Here is a 14,014-nt window from a genome sequence, read left to right on the forward strand (position 1 = left end):
AGCCACGTAATTTCAGAATTTACATCTTTATATGAAATTCGGCGCTTTCCAGCACCCTGCACTATAAATGTAAGAGCAACACTTGAGGGTGAAATATTTTCTGGAGAAGCAGATGCATGCTGGGGCTCGGAAGCTGCTGGGCCTGGGTTTTAACTGGTTCTCCCGCCCTGCAAGCCTCACATGTGTACCGTCTTCTGGCCCCCAGGCTGGGCACCTGTCCGCCCAGCACCCAGGACCTCAGTGTGTTCCAGCTGCATCATTGGCTGTGCTGTTTGGGGACTGTCAGTGTCTGAATCCTCTAGGGACAGGGAGCTCCCTGAGGGTCACCACTGATGCCCAGCACCCAGCACAGTGCCTGGCACCTCGGCGAGTGACTGTGTAGGTGAGTGAAGAAGTCCTTCCAGGAGTGGCTGCAGGCAGGATGGGCTTTGTCAATGAATGGCCCAGAGCCAAGAGATGGTACCACGTGGTGGTTGTGAGCGTGGGCCCCAGGTTCACATCCCATGTCCTCTGCCTGTTCGTCTTGATGAGGACAAAACCTCTGGGCGCCTTTACTTCCTCGTCTGCCGGGCAGGGTCCCTGCTACAATGGGACCCTGCTCTCTTGTTTGCTACTCTGTGATACTTAATTTTTTAAAAATTTTGTATCTGAAGTACTTAACATAGGGCTCAGTGGATGCTCAATAGAAATTTGTTGCATGAATGAATCTGAGAATTTTTGGATACTGAAGATGGGTTTCAAAAGGAGAGAAAATGCTGTGGCTGGACCTCAAAAGGCTGCCTGTGGATGGGTTAACAGAAGGACAGTGCTTGGAACTGGGTCCAGCACAGAGTGTGTGCTCAGGAAATGTTTACTCTTGATGATGAGGGCCTCTCCCCCTCCCCCTCCCCAGAAGGCCGGGAGGCAGAGGAGGCCAGGATGAGGCCAGCTCAGAGCTCCCTTCCCAGGCCAGGATCCTGGGGAATCGATAGTTGTCCTCCGTGAGCAAGCCTGTGGCAGCAGTGCTTCTGAAAGGACAGGCCAGCAGAGCCTTTTAAAGTAGTTGTTGACCCATTTTCACAAGCCCAGCCACGCACAGTGTTTTGTGTTTGTAATGGGTTATAATCACAACCACTGTACGGTGCCAGGTAAACGACGTTATCTCTGTTAATAGAGAGGGGCCTTCACGTCTTCTCTTACCCTTCACCCTTCATTGATTCAGCAGAAATAAACCCTGGAGGTATCTGGTTCCGTCAGTGGCTTTGGCTGCCATCACAAGGGAGACATGTGGGGTCGAGTAAGAGCCTGTGCTCCACAACGGGGCTTGGAACTGCCTGGGAGGCAGCACTGTCTGCTGGGGTGTGTGGAGGCTGGCCACGCAGTGCCATACTTCCTTCTAGGGGAGCTCTGGGCAACCAAAGGGGTGTGGGTCTGGACGTCAGCAAGTGCCATCATCTCTATGTGACTGTGGGAGAGTGTTCTAACCTCTTCGGACCTCAATTTCCTCCCCTATAAAAGGGGAGCAGAATGTCTGAGGCCGCCATGTGTTGTTGTGCAGGTTGTGCACTGCATGAGGGTATGTGGCTCTTGGGACTGGTGGGAGCTGCCCCCAGCCCATGCTCTACTCACTGAGCCCCTCTGGGGCTGTCACCACTCGGAGCCACACCTTTTTCTTACCAAAAGGGCCTTTGTCTGTGACCCAGAAAGTGCTTGACATGTAGTCAGTGCTCAGAAACCAGTATCTGCTTTTACCACTATCATTTATGGAGAAGATGGATAAATGTGTCAAAGGATCTGGGGGGTAAGGGGCACTGAGATTAGAGGTCATCTTTGAAGGGTAGATAGGATTTTAGGAGGTATGCCTGGAGGGAGTGGAGGTGCAGCATGGAATCTCATTTGATCAGCGTCACTTCTTCTCTTGAAATATTTCTTCCTCTCCACTTCCCTATCTCTTCCCTCCCTTTCCCACCTCTTCCCTCCCCTTCCCACCTTTCCCCTCCTCCCATTGCTTGTATGCCGTGCCCGGGAAATTAGTGGAGAGCCACTGACAGATATTTTCAAACTTTGGATTATGGAGAAATTTTAATGTAGGCGAAATAGTGTGACGTACCCCCCTATGCCCATCACACGGTCTCATCTGGCTCCGTCTCCCAAAGCCAGTCCCACTCCATGCCTGACCCTCCATCACCTCCACCTCTGTGTTATTTTTAAGCAAATGATTGCAGACCTCTTTTCATTTTATTTGCCAACATCAGTGAAAGGTTTTAAGCAGAGAAGGTTTGGTCTGGGTTTTAGGGAGGCCATTTGAGCATCACTTGGGGGTGGGGTGGGGGACGTGAGGGCAGCAGGGAGACTGTTCTGTCAAGGTGGGAGATGGGGGTGCCTCTCAACCAAGGCTTAGATGACAGAGGTGGAAGAGAGGGGACAGATCTGAAGGTGGCTAAGGCTGTAGATGGTGCAGGACCAGTGACACCAGATGTTTTCCTTGGTGCCTATTTCATGGCAGTGTCCAACAGTGATGGAGCACTCAGTGCCTGCCGAGCTCCGAGCCAAGCACTTCTTGTTATGTGTGTTACCTTGTTTCAGTCTCACCGGAGCCTTGTGGAATGTGCACTGTTAACCTCACTTTATGAAAGAGAAACTGAGGCCCAGGCTGGTGAAAGCAGCCTGTCCATCACAGCTAGGAGAGGGGGAAGGGGGGCTTTAGTCCCAGGAGGCCGGGCTCTGGGGTTCACACCTCTAACACCATGCTGGGCAGCCCCTCTGGTAATGTTCCACAAGGACTGGTGACAATCAGTGGAACCGGTTTAAAACCTCTACAGCTGCGTGCTGCCTCTTGTATTATTCTCCTGGCGTGAACACATCTTTCGGCAGAGGGCTGGGGCGCAGGGTTTTGCTTTTGCTTTTCTCCTGTCATTGCTCGTTTGCCTCAAACAACCACCAGGAAGGTGTCGGCTGCTGTTTTATTATCGCTGTTTCTGTATGTTCTGCCTTTGCTCTTTAAGGGCCATTAGTGGAAAGCAGGAGAGAAAAGGTGTTATCTGGGCGGGCAGCAGCCGCTGCTGTGCGCAGCCTTTCTCCACGCGCGTCTTGTGCATTTTTCTGAAAGGCCAGGTGTCAGAAGAAACGAGGGCCAGCGTCAGGGACTGGGACCAGCAGCTCAGTGGCGGAGCTGTAACAGTTACGTAACATCTGTTTCTCAGAGGCACCCTGTTCCTAACTGAGCTGTAGTTGGTGCTGGGTGTTTCCATCCCCTCTATTAAACCATAATCCCAGCTAAATGTTTTTAAGCATTTCTTCTCTCAAGCTCAGCATTCTGAGCACAGAGGGGCTTGTTACAGCGGAGATTAAGAGGGTCTCTCTCTTAAATGTGAGCTTAACAAGCCTCTACTTATCTCGATGGCTCTGCAGATGGCGCCCACACAGCTGTCTTGGGGGCACTTCAGGATGGAGCCGCCTCCTGGGCTTCTGATGAGCCTGACACTGGGCAGCCTGGCAGTGTGGTGTCAAAGAGGATCAGTCCCGAGGCCCCAGTTGTCGACCTCATCAGGGCAAGCTGGAACGCCTTTGAGGGTCAGCCCCCTACAGCAGAACCAGAGTGAAGGTGATCTGAAGGGAAGCAGAAAACTGGGGAGACTCGGAGGACGGAAGATGCAGGACCCTGAGGCCGCGGTCACGCTGACCCCCTCCTGCAGACTGCATGACTTTGGGTGATCACTTTACCTTGCTGAGCCTCGCTTTCCTCATCTGTAGAATGGGCATAAAGCACTACCTCCCAGGCCATCATCGTGTATGCTCATATGTAAAGCATCTAGACCACTGCCTGGCCCTAGGAGGCGCTCACATACGATGCCTTAACGATCTCACCGTGGCAGGCACTGGGTGCTATCCAAACTCCACTATTTCTTCATGCCCCATGACAAACCTGGACAATACGGAACAATATTCTCATTTTACAAAGAAGATACCAAGAATCAGAGGTGTGAAATTATTTACTTGAGGTCACACAGCAGCAAATAGGCAGGACCTGGGTTTGGCTGCCACAACCCCCATTTTTCTAACCTGATCTTAAGAGGCCCCGCTTAGAGGGCCCCTTGATTCCAAACACCCCCTGGTAATCCCTGACAGCCTCCTGGAGTGTCCTCATGTTGGAATTTTCATTTAGACACTGGTTTCCACAAATGCCTTCACATGAAGCGAAGACCACTTTGAAGAAGGCTCATCTTGGCTGCTGGCAAGCTCCTGGAATCTCTGGGTGTCTCCTGTGGACCCTGAGTCCCACAGTAGGGCCTGCCTTTGCAAAGGTTCTTGTTTACTCTGGGTGCTCCTTCCCTTACTGCCAGGTTCCCCCAAGGAGGTGGTTGCAAACTGGTTGGTGACAAGCCAGACTGGGCCTCGGGAGGCCCAGAAGTGGTGCCCTTTCCCTAGGTGTGTGCGTGTGTGTGCGAGTGATGGTGATGCCCTTACTTGGGTGATACCCTTAGTGCTTGATCCCAGGTTCATCACCTCCTCCAGGTCCTCTGTTATCTTGAGACCCCAGCTTAGCATCTCAGTAATGGTGTATACAGAGAAGGAGGGTAGAGAGTCCAAGACATGGACTTGGAAATTTGAATACCAGTCCTGCCGCTTGCTTCCTGTGTGGCCTTGGGCAAGGTGCTTACCTTCTCTGTGCTTCCATTTCCTCATTAATAAAATTAGGAACAGTAAGAGCACTTCCCTCCTAGGGAGCTACAGGATTCCAGTGAGGAGCTTGATAGGGGGAAGGTAGGGCACCCCTAGGGCAGAATGAGTGCTCTGAGCTTAGGCCCCCTCCTCACTCTGACTACAAAGCACCTCGTCATTTCTCTTTTCCTTTGAGAGTCTCATGGGTCCCGGTAGAGGAGCAGATTGGATTTAAAAGCAGGAGACCTGGTCTCTGGGCCTGGCTCTGTTAGGGTATACGCTTTGTGGCCTTGGACAGGTCACGTAGCCTCTCTGAGCCTAGGCTTCCTCCGCCCCTAAACGGGTGCAGTATGTCCCTTCCTGGGTTACGTATCCATCAGCAGAAGGGTCATGTGATGGAAAGGACCCGGGCTTTGGAGCTGTGATAACTAGGGTTCAAATCTCAGCTGCCACTCATGTGCTCTGTGACCTGGGATGTTTTGCTGCTGCTTCCCTGAGCCTCACCTTCCTGCTCTGGGAAATGGGCATAACCAGGCAGCTGTGAGAAGGGCTCAGCATGTCTCAAAGAGGGTGATGGCAACTGTAATTTTTGGGAGACTTTCGTGCCCTGTGTCCTGGGCTAGGTCTGGACGTGCATTATGTCAGTGATCGTTCCTAATTTGCTTAGTCTTCAAGCCTAAGTTGACACTCGACAAGAAAACAGGGTCTAAAAGAACAGCAGATGTTGATAACATCGGTTCTTATTTTTCTTTGCAACTCTCTTTACAAATTTTATCCAAAATGGTCATATTTTGGCTTTTTTCATTGTCATTATTAGTCACTGTCTCTAATAATTATTAATGCAAGACATTGTTTCACAAGACATTGTTTCAAGTATAGCATATGTGTTGTAGATGGGTGCTTCTCAAACCATCTGCACCGAAGAACCAGTTTTGTTTTTGTTTTTTTTAAATTTCCAATTCATTGCAGACTGGTACTTTTATAAAATACAAAAAAAAAACCAACCTTCTAGAAAAACTAGAATTCCTGGAGTTCATACCAGTATGAAATTGCTTCACCCGTTTCTAAATGCCTACTGTGCATGTCTGTGCTTGGCGCAGACGGAGCAGGCAGCTAATCCCAGCCCCAGCTCCCGGGCGCCCTCTGCAGCACCGTCACAGACTAACTTCTCCGCCATCGCGGGACTAACAGCGCTGCGCGTGGCGGTTGTTGCCATCCCGTGTTGGCTGGCAGGCTCGATGTGGTTTTCCTCTGGCTGTGGCTTTGTTCACCTCAGTGAAAATCCAGAAGTTGAGAGCTTGACCAGTGGAGGGGCTTCCATGACATCCCAATTTTACAAATAATGAACTGAAAAACTAGGTTTCTAAAATTCAGGGATGGCCTGACTGCAATTCACACCTAAATGTGTGAAATCCTCCCCCTTTGTCTTTGCCAGTGGTTCCCAAATCTGATTGATCATCCCCGTCACTGGGGCCTTTAAAAAGTACTGCTTTGGACTCCTCTACGTTGAATCAGCATTTTGGGGAGTGAAGCCCGGAAATACGCGTTTCTCAGATGCCCTCCGAGTAACCAATGATTAGCGTGCTTCGGGAGCCTCTGGTCACCCTGTGCTGCTTTCCTCCAGTCCGTGGGGCTGACTCATCTGATCCCTGAAGGGCTCAGCTTTCTACTGTGCCCCAAGGTGGAGCGCAGGGAACACTGACAGTGGCTCTGACTCCGATGCCTTAGGCTCATAGCCTGGCCTCTCTAAGCCTCAAGGCCCCATCCACAGGAAGCCCTGCTCACCCTGCAGGAGGGTGGCGAGGGTCACGTGAGCTGATGGATGCAATGCCCAGAAGAGGCCTGGTCTGTAGTTGGTGTTCCAAAGTGTGTTAAGGCAGGTGAGCACCAGTGAGGGCTTTGTCTTCACCTGGGCAGGTGCAGTGTCTTCACCACAGAGGGAGGTTCCAGGTCCCTCACCACAGCCACTCTCAACGGCACCCACAAACAGCATGTGCGTTTTTTAAAAATTAGGTAGATTCTCAGGCATCAAGTGAACCTTCTTGGAGTTTGGGTATGTGACCAAAAGAACCTCGGTTGCTATTAAAATTTGGGGGTATCTTGATCTAATTAATCAGGAAGTGTCTAATTAGGTAGCCAAAGGAGGGTTAAACCATGATTTACTTGAATGTGATTAGATAGAACATTCTGATATGAAAGGAAATGCCAGAGGCATGTTGTTTTTTTTAAACTTATAATCTTTTCATGATTTGGCAGGTAATTATGATAATTCCTGGGATTTTCACTGACTTAAAAGCTTTTTCACAGACACATTATTTTTGGAGATCATCTTCACTGATGCTCCAGCTGGAAGGGATTGCTCAGTCTCCTGAAGCTCCAAAGGCATCATCTTACAAAACCCAACTAAAGTATCACTTTCTTGATGACGTCTCCCCCCATCCCTTACACCAGGGATACTAAATAGGTGTCATCCTGGAGGCCAGCATGCTGATCGATTGATCAGGGCTGCCTGGGCGTCTTCTAGAGGAAGGAAGCAGTGATTGACTAGTGATGTCTGCCAAGCTGCAGGCAGTAAGAGAATCATGGAACCTGATAGGTTTCACCAGTCCCTTGTGGTTGGGTATGTAGGTGGGTTCCAGACACCTGAAGCTAAACTCCTGCTTGAGTGCGTGTGCAAGTGGAGGCGCAGGCTAACTCCCCAGCAGGGGTTTGCTAAGCCACAGGGGATGTTGGCGGATGTTGGCAAATAGCCTTGTGACTTAAACGCCTTAAATCTTTCTGCCATCTTCTCTCCAGCCTAATGGAGGAAACCCAAATGATAAGCATTTATGCCTTATTAGCTCATGAGTTGTGCACCTTCCGGACACAACTTAGGAACTACATCTGCCACCATCCAGGTGCTCTTCTTGGGCCTTTGGGAGAATCAGGGCTCAGTTCCCCATCCCTTGGCCCATGTTGGGCTCTGTTTGAAGCTGCATCCCCTGTGGTCAGTGTACCTCCACCTGGCATTTGCCTTTGAGTTGTCACTGTCATTAGTGTTGTCAAATGGCACCTCCTCCTTAACTGCCTTCAGTTTTCAAAGGGGGAGGGTAGAGTGCTTGCTTAGCATGCATGAGGTCCTGAGCTCAACCCCCAGTACCTACATAGATAAATAAATAAATAAGCAAATAAACCTAATTCCTTCCACCCCCCAAAAAAGATTAATTCTATACAGCAGACTTTTAAAGTTGCCCCGAGCGTTGATGGTGCTGGAACACAGTGAGTGCCTGGCTGTGACTTAGGGCATGGTCATAGGAGACTGCTTGGTATGTGTCAAGGCCAACAAGAGAAGTGAATCCCTGAGTGTTATCTCTGGGGGAGGCCTTTCCTGCCACCCTGCCTTCTAAGTCCTCCTCTCTCCCTGAGCTCTGACCTCTAGGATGTGAACCCCATGACTTTCCTGCACCCAGCACTGGAAATAGTGCCTGGCAGGTGATGTTCCTGCTTTGGGGGCCAGTGAGTCTCTCTCCACACCTGTCTGAGCTACTTGTTAGGGCACATGTGGCCCTTTTCCATCCGGCTTCTGGAGACTGCCTATCCTCCTATTTCATGTCCCTTTCACGTGATCACGCATCATGTAAAACCAGCTCCTGTTCATCGAGCATTTGCTATGCCCAGACATAGTGCCGAGCTTGCTAAGTGCAACATTTCGTTTCATCCACACAGTGACCCCATGAAGTGAGCATGGTTTTTAATCCCCATCTTGCATGTGACAGGCTTCAGGCTCATAGAGGTTTAGTGACTTGCACAAGACCAGCACAATTAAGTGATCAAGCCAAGGGCTGTCTTGCCCCGGAGTCTGAGCCCTTAACCGTCTCTCTCAGCTGCCTCCCTGCCAACCTTTGGGCCTTTGCGCTTGCCATTTCCTCTGCTGGATGTGCCTTTCTCCTCTTTGTCCATAGGGTGACCTCCTAGAGCTCAGTATATTTATGGAACATAGAAGAGCCTTGGGGCTGAGTGACATTAGGCGAGATGCCAAGAGGAAGAGGGCAGGAAACAGTGTGCCGGAGAGAGGCCGGCGCCAGATCTTGAAGGCAGTTGGATTTTTATCCTTAGGGTGGTGGGAAGCATTGAAGGTTTTAAACAGCAGGTGACAATGTCAGATGTTGCTTCGGGAAGATCCCCCTTACTGCTTGGTGCAGGGTAGACTGGAGAGCACCTGTCTATCCCATACCTGCGGCTATTGAAAATAAGGAGGGAAAGTCAGATGAAATCTGTAAATACCCTCAAGAGCCTCATAGAAATTCCAGCAGGCAGTTCTTATGCAGCCTGCTTTTATTTTCATAGTAATGGGAACTCTTTGTGATCTCAAATTTCTCTTCCGAGGCTCTCTCTGAATCTTGAATTCATGTCTAGGTACGCTAGAGTTTGGAGTTATTCAAGGAATAGCAAACTCAGTAGGGTTTATGTAAGATGAAAGCTGTTAATATCAATGACTGTACGCAGGGTTATGTAATGTAGAAATTCGGAGTTCTAGAGCTTAGTAACAATGAGCACTGCAGTTGTAATGACTGCTGGAAATCATTTCCTCAGATTTTCTCCTTGGTTCCATAGGATTTTTCCCCCTATTCCTTTGTGCAAAGAAAGCTTTGTCTGATGTGGTCAAGTTACTCTCTGGCTGGAAAAAAAAAAAAAGAGCCAGAGTTTTGACAGCTCGTGATGAACACCACTTGAAGCTGGGATGTTTCAATGTTTTATGCATTTATGGAAAATTGTTTTAACACTCTGGCTTCCCCTGCCAAACAAAACAAAAACAAAGCAAAACCCTGCTTTACTTTGGAAATGACAGTGGCATTTCTTTAAGCTTGCATTTTGTGGGGGCACATTAGCAGGTATTTAGCGATGATATTGGCAGTGGTATGCGTTTCCTGCTTACTGTGTGGTAAATGGAGTCTTATCCTCAAGGAAGCTCGCGGAGAATTCATGTGATTTCTGTGTGGAGGAGTCGAACAGGCATTGTTAGTGGTGTATTAGTGATGTTGTATTTGTTTGTGAAAGGCCAAAAGATCGTCTTAAGCCTTTTTCCTACAAAAGGAATGAGGCAACCGGGGAATATTAATTTTAGCTACGTATGTATGACAAAAAACACTGGTTAAAAGGCTCAGTGAGTTATTCACTTATGACATTTGTTAATTGCATGGTTCTTGCAATGTCTTTTGTGCCATTTACTTTGCATTTCACACTGGTTTGAAAAAGGTGGGCACCTGAGTGACAAAGGGAATGCCATTTGGGTGGAGATTCACCGAGCAAATTAATGAGAGCATCAGGGTTATAGCTGGGAGCCTGATAAATTTCATGTTGATGGCACCCGGCTCCCTTTAGTTTCACGTGAAGGATTTTAATTCCTTTAAAGAGTCTAAGTGGTTATTCTCTCTGATGAATGGAAGAGTGCTCGTTATTAGGGAACTAAAAAATAAGGAAAAGTAGAAAAAGTGGAAAGAAAAAAATACTCTTTGATGTTAATGTCTTAGTGTATTTCCTCCTATGCCTTTACCCTTGGTATAATATATCCAATAAAATAAAATAAAAGGACTTCCCTTTAGTCCTCTTGAGGAATCAAGACTCGGGCAAATAATTTTTTTTTCCTTACAAAAGTTCTCCTTTTATCCTTTCTTTATTCTGACAGTATGTTTTATAGTTCATGTGGAGTACTTATTACAAATGGTCTGATGTTATTTATGCTTTATGTAGAATTTAGTGAGTGCCTGGCTGAAGTCTGGGGTATGGGAGGGGTGATCTCTTGGGAAGGGCAGGGAGATGGGGGCTGGGAGGGGTCTGCCTGACCTCTGCATTCGGGGTTGGGGGGCTTTTCTTTAAGATGCTTGTCAGATTCTTCTTTTGGTGTTCCTGATGAGCATGGTAAGATTATATCTTACATTTCTCTAAAATGTTTAAATAAGTTACAGTTGAATTCGATTTTAAGCCCCCACAAGGTTGCTCCTGTAATCAGAAATTACTGTATGTTTTGACTGTATGGGATACTTTTGTGCTGTTTGTAAGTTCCAGCCTGAAAGATCTGTTGTTGACTCTGTACGTCAGTCATAGGCTATCTTATGGCAACCTCCATTTTTATCTGGGATCAGCCAAGAGTGTTGAAATGCGGAAAAATTCACGGGCTCATCGGGCCTGAGTGAGTAGCACAGTGGGATGGCAGGGTTGTGACACGTGGCCCAGTGGACAAGAGCCAGGGCTCCAGAGTCAGCCCTTTGTTAGCTGTATGACCTCGAGCCGGCTCCTTAAACACCTCCAACATTGTTCTTTCTGGGAGGCAGGAATAACAATACCTGCCTCAAGTATTTTCCTGGCGTAGAGTGAGCAGCAGCCATTGGGTGGCTGTCCTGCTGCTGTGCTCTGTCACCATCACCATCCTCAACAAGCCTCTGGTTCGGTTTTCTTGGTTTTCAGAGCCAAAGCCTTCATGAACAGAAACGATTAGTCATTCTCCTTGTGCCATTAGCAGGGAAATTCTTGACAGGTAAAACTGAGATGAGAGCCTTTGCCAGGAAAGTGTTCGTGCCTTAAGAGCAAAAGCCTAGGGTCAAAAAATGACTTGATATAGTCGTATTCTGACCGTAACTGTGGACCGTTGATTCCATAGTGTTAAAATCAACCAAGTCGAAAACGTATTCAACTCAGAGTGGATTTGCATAGCATGTAGGTAAGCAGTGTTACTCTTCCCATCCCAGCAACCTCCCGATGCCTTGCTGACAAGTGATGGGCTGCGAGCAGGTGGGACAAGGCATGGGGACAAGGCATGGGGAGGGTCTGCCCCCTGAGGCTCACTGTTCGGTGCTTGTGTGTTGCAGGTGGCGGAGATGCACGGGGAGCTGATTGAGTTCAACGAGCGCCTGCACCGGGCCCTGGTGGCCAAGGAAGCTCTCGTGTCCCAGATGAGGCAGGAGCTCATCGACCTGCGGGGGCCGGTGAGTGCTCCCACCCGGGAAGGCCCCGGCCTTGCCCTTCTGCCCATGCCATCTGGCTGCCCACAACCCCGCCGTTTCGTTTGTTCAATGCTCAGGGTATGGGAAAGTGCAGAGACTGGAAGAGGGAGCGTCCACGTACCCACCATCCAGAGTTTACGAACATTAGCCGTCACCATGTTTGCTTTTCTTTGGGTGGGTGGGGGTAAAGGAAGTAACATAAAATGCTGTGAAATCTATCAGAGCCCCCTTGGCAACATTTCACGCCTCCCCCCATGCCCATAATCCATATTCTGAAATTGGCATAAAGCTTTCTCCTCCCTATTTTCATATATTACTACATAGATAAATTTCCATAGCCATAAACAGTCTCAGTTCTGTGTTAACTTCTACCTCCGTGGTATTACTTGCACATGCCTGTTTGCCCCGTGTGTGCCTGTGTTAGTCTTCATGTTTATTCAGTATTGGGATTTGAGGACCATCCCACGTGGATCCAACATAGGGTTTCTCAACTGCAGCTCTCTTGATACTTTGAGCCATTTCGTTGGGGCTCAAAGCCGTGGGGGCTGTTCTGTGCACAGTGCAATGTTTAGCAGTATCTCTGATTTTCCTCACTGGAGGCCAGCAGCACCCCACCCAGTCATGGCAACCAGAATGTCCCCAGTGTCCCTGAGGGGCAAAATCGCCCTTGACTGGGAACTCCTGATCTAGTTCTTTCACTGTTTCGATTCTTTAGTCCTCTGTTGAATGAAATACTGCAGTGTTTTAAATCTGGTCGTGTGTTTGTGGGCATTTAGGTTGTTTCCAGTATTTTGCTGTTGCAAACCTTGTTGCTGAGAACATCTTGTCCTTTTGTGCACATTTGTGATAACTTCTCATTTGCTTTAAAACTTTTATTATGTCAAACGTTAAATGCACGAAGGTAGGCAGATTAGTGTAATGCACTCGCACACAACCATTGTTCACTTGAACTGTTACCAGTCACGGTCAGTCTTACTTCAAGTTATCAACACCTGCTTTCTGATTGTTTTGAATCAAATACCCAACATTATTTCATCTCTAGACATTTCAATATGTATCTCTAAAACTCAACAAAACATGAATATATTATTATTGTCACCCTTCCGTTGTCAGTAGTTCCTTTATACTAGCAAATATCAGTGTTCAAAATTCTTATTGTCTCATAATTTTTTATAGTGTTTTTTGAATTGGGATCTACGTGAGGTCCACGTATGTTGTAACTGACTATGTCTCTTACTTTTTTTAAAAACTTGTTTTAAATTATAGTAAAATATACCTAATATAAAATTGGCCATTTTAAGTGTACAGTTGTATGTTTATTAAATACATTCACATGGTTCTGCCACCATCACCACCATCCATCTCCTGAACGCTTCCTCTCCCCCGGCTGAAATTCTGTGCCCATGAAACACTAACTCCCCCAGCCCTGGAAACCACCATTCTACTTTCCGTCTCTGTGTATTTGACTGCTCTCATGTTTCTTTTTGTCTGGAGAGTTCTTTATCTCTCTTTTTCTTCCAATTTACTTACTGAAGACACCAGGTCATTTCACCACCTGAAATCTGCTGATGGCACCTCTGCAGTCCTATCTGAAATGCTCCTCTGTTCCCTGCATTTCTTTAAATTGGCATTTGGATCTAGGGGCTTGGATCCAGGTTTAATTTTGCTGATAACATAACTGTTGTTTTATGGTATTTTCTATTAGGAGATGTATTATGTCTGCTTGTCTCTCTTCTTCTGATATTAATAGCCACTTATGATCACTTCCTACATCCATTACACAAGTGTTTCCTTAAGGTCAAGACCCAAGTGTGAAACTGCGGAGTTATACAGTGTGGTGTTTTAAAATTTGCTGAGTGTTTTAAAAAATATTTTCTTGTTTTGGTTTGTTTTTTGAGGGGGAGGTAATTAGGTTATTTATTTATTTATTTTAAATGGAGGTGCTGGGGATTGAACCCGGGACCTTGTACATGCTAAGCATGTGCTCTACCACTGAGCTATATCCCCCCCCTCAAAATTTGCTACGTTTTGCCCTTTTATAAAGTAGAGGTACCTACTTATGATCCCTCTGTCCACGGGCAAGAATTTCTGCTGAAGCTCTCGCACGTTTCTTCTAACGTTTTGAGGCGTGAGGTGGTTTTAATGTGTGTTTCTTAATGTGTGTTTCTCTGACCACAGTGAGGTGGACCATCTTTTCATTTGCTTCTTGCCTGTTTGGGTTTCACTTCTGTGATCTGTTTCTCACAGTCTCGGCCCATTTGCTATTGGATTATGTTTTTCTTACTGATTTGTAGTAGTTCTTAGCATGCATTTTGTCTGCGTTATCAATATCCCGTCCCCGCTTACGGCTGATTCACCACTCGCTTTCAACAAAAGGGGAAAAATTCAAACAT

General features: G+C 47.5%; 1 protein-coding gene across 5 annotated transcripts in view; it reads left to right on the top strand.

The window, feature by feature from the left end:
* SNX29 (sorting nexin 29) overlaps positions 1-14,014 on the top strand; it is a 587,226-nt gene that overhangs the window by 394,503 nt on the left and 178,709 nt on the right. For all 5 annotated transcript variants that reach the window (XM_045521723.2, XM_010961733.3, XM_045521724.2 and 2 more), the window contains one exon: positions 11,487-11,603. In XM_045521723.2, coding sequence (XP_045377679.2) covers positions 11,487-11,603 — 117 coding nt within the window. The remainder of the gene's footprint in view (positions 1-11,486; positions 11,604-14,014) is intronic.

This window comes from Camelus bactrianus, chromosome 18 (genome assembly GCF_048773025.1).
Source record: "Camelus bactrianus isolate YW-2024 breed Bactrian camel chromosome 18, ASM4877302v1, whole genome shotgun sequence".
Lineage (NCBI taxonomy): Eukaryota > Metazoa > Chordata > Mammalia > Artiodactyla > Camelidae > Camelus > Camelus bactrianus.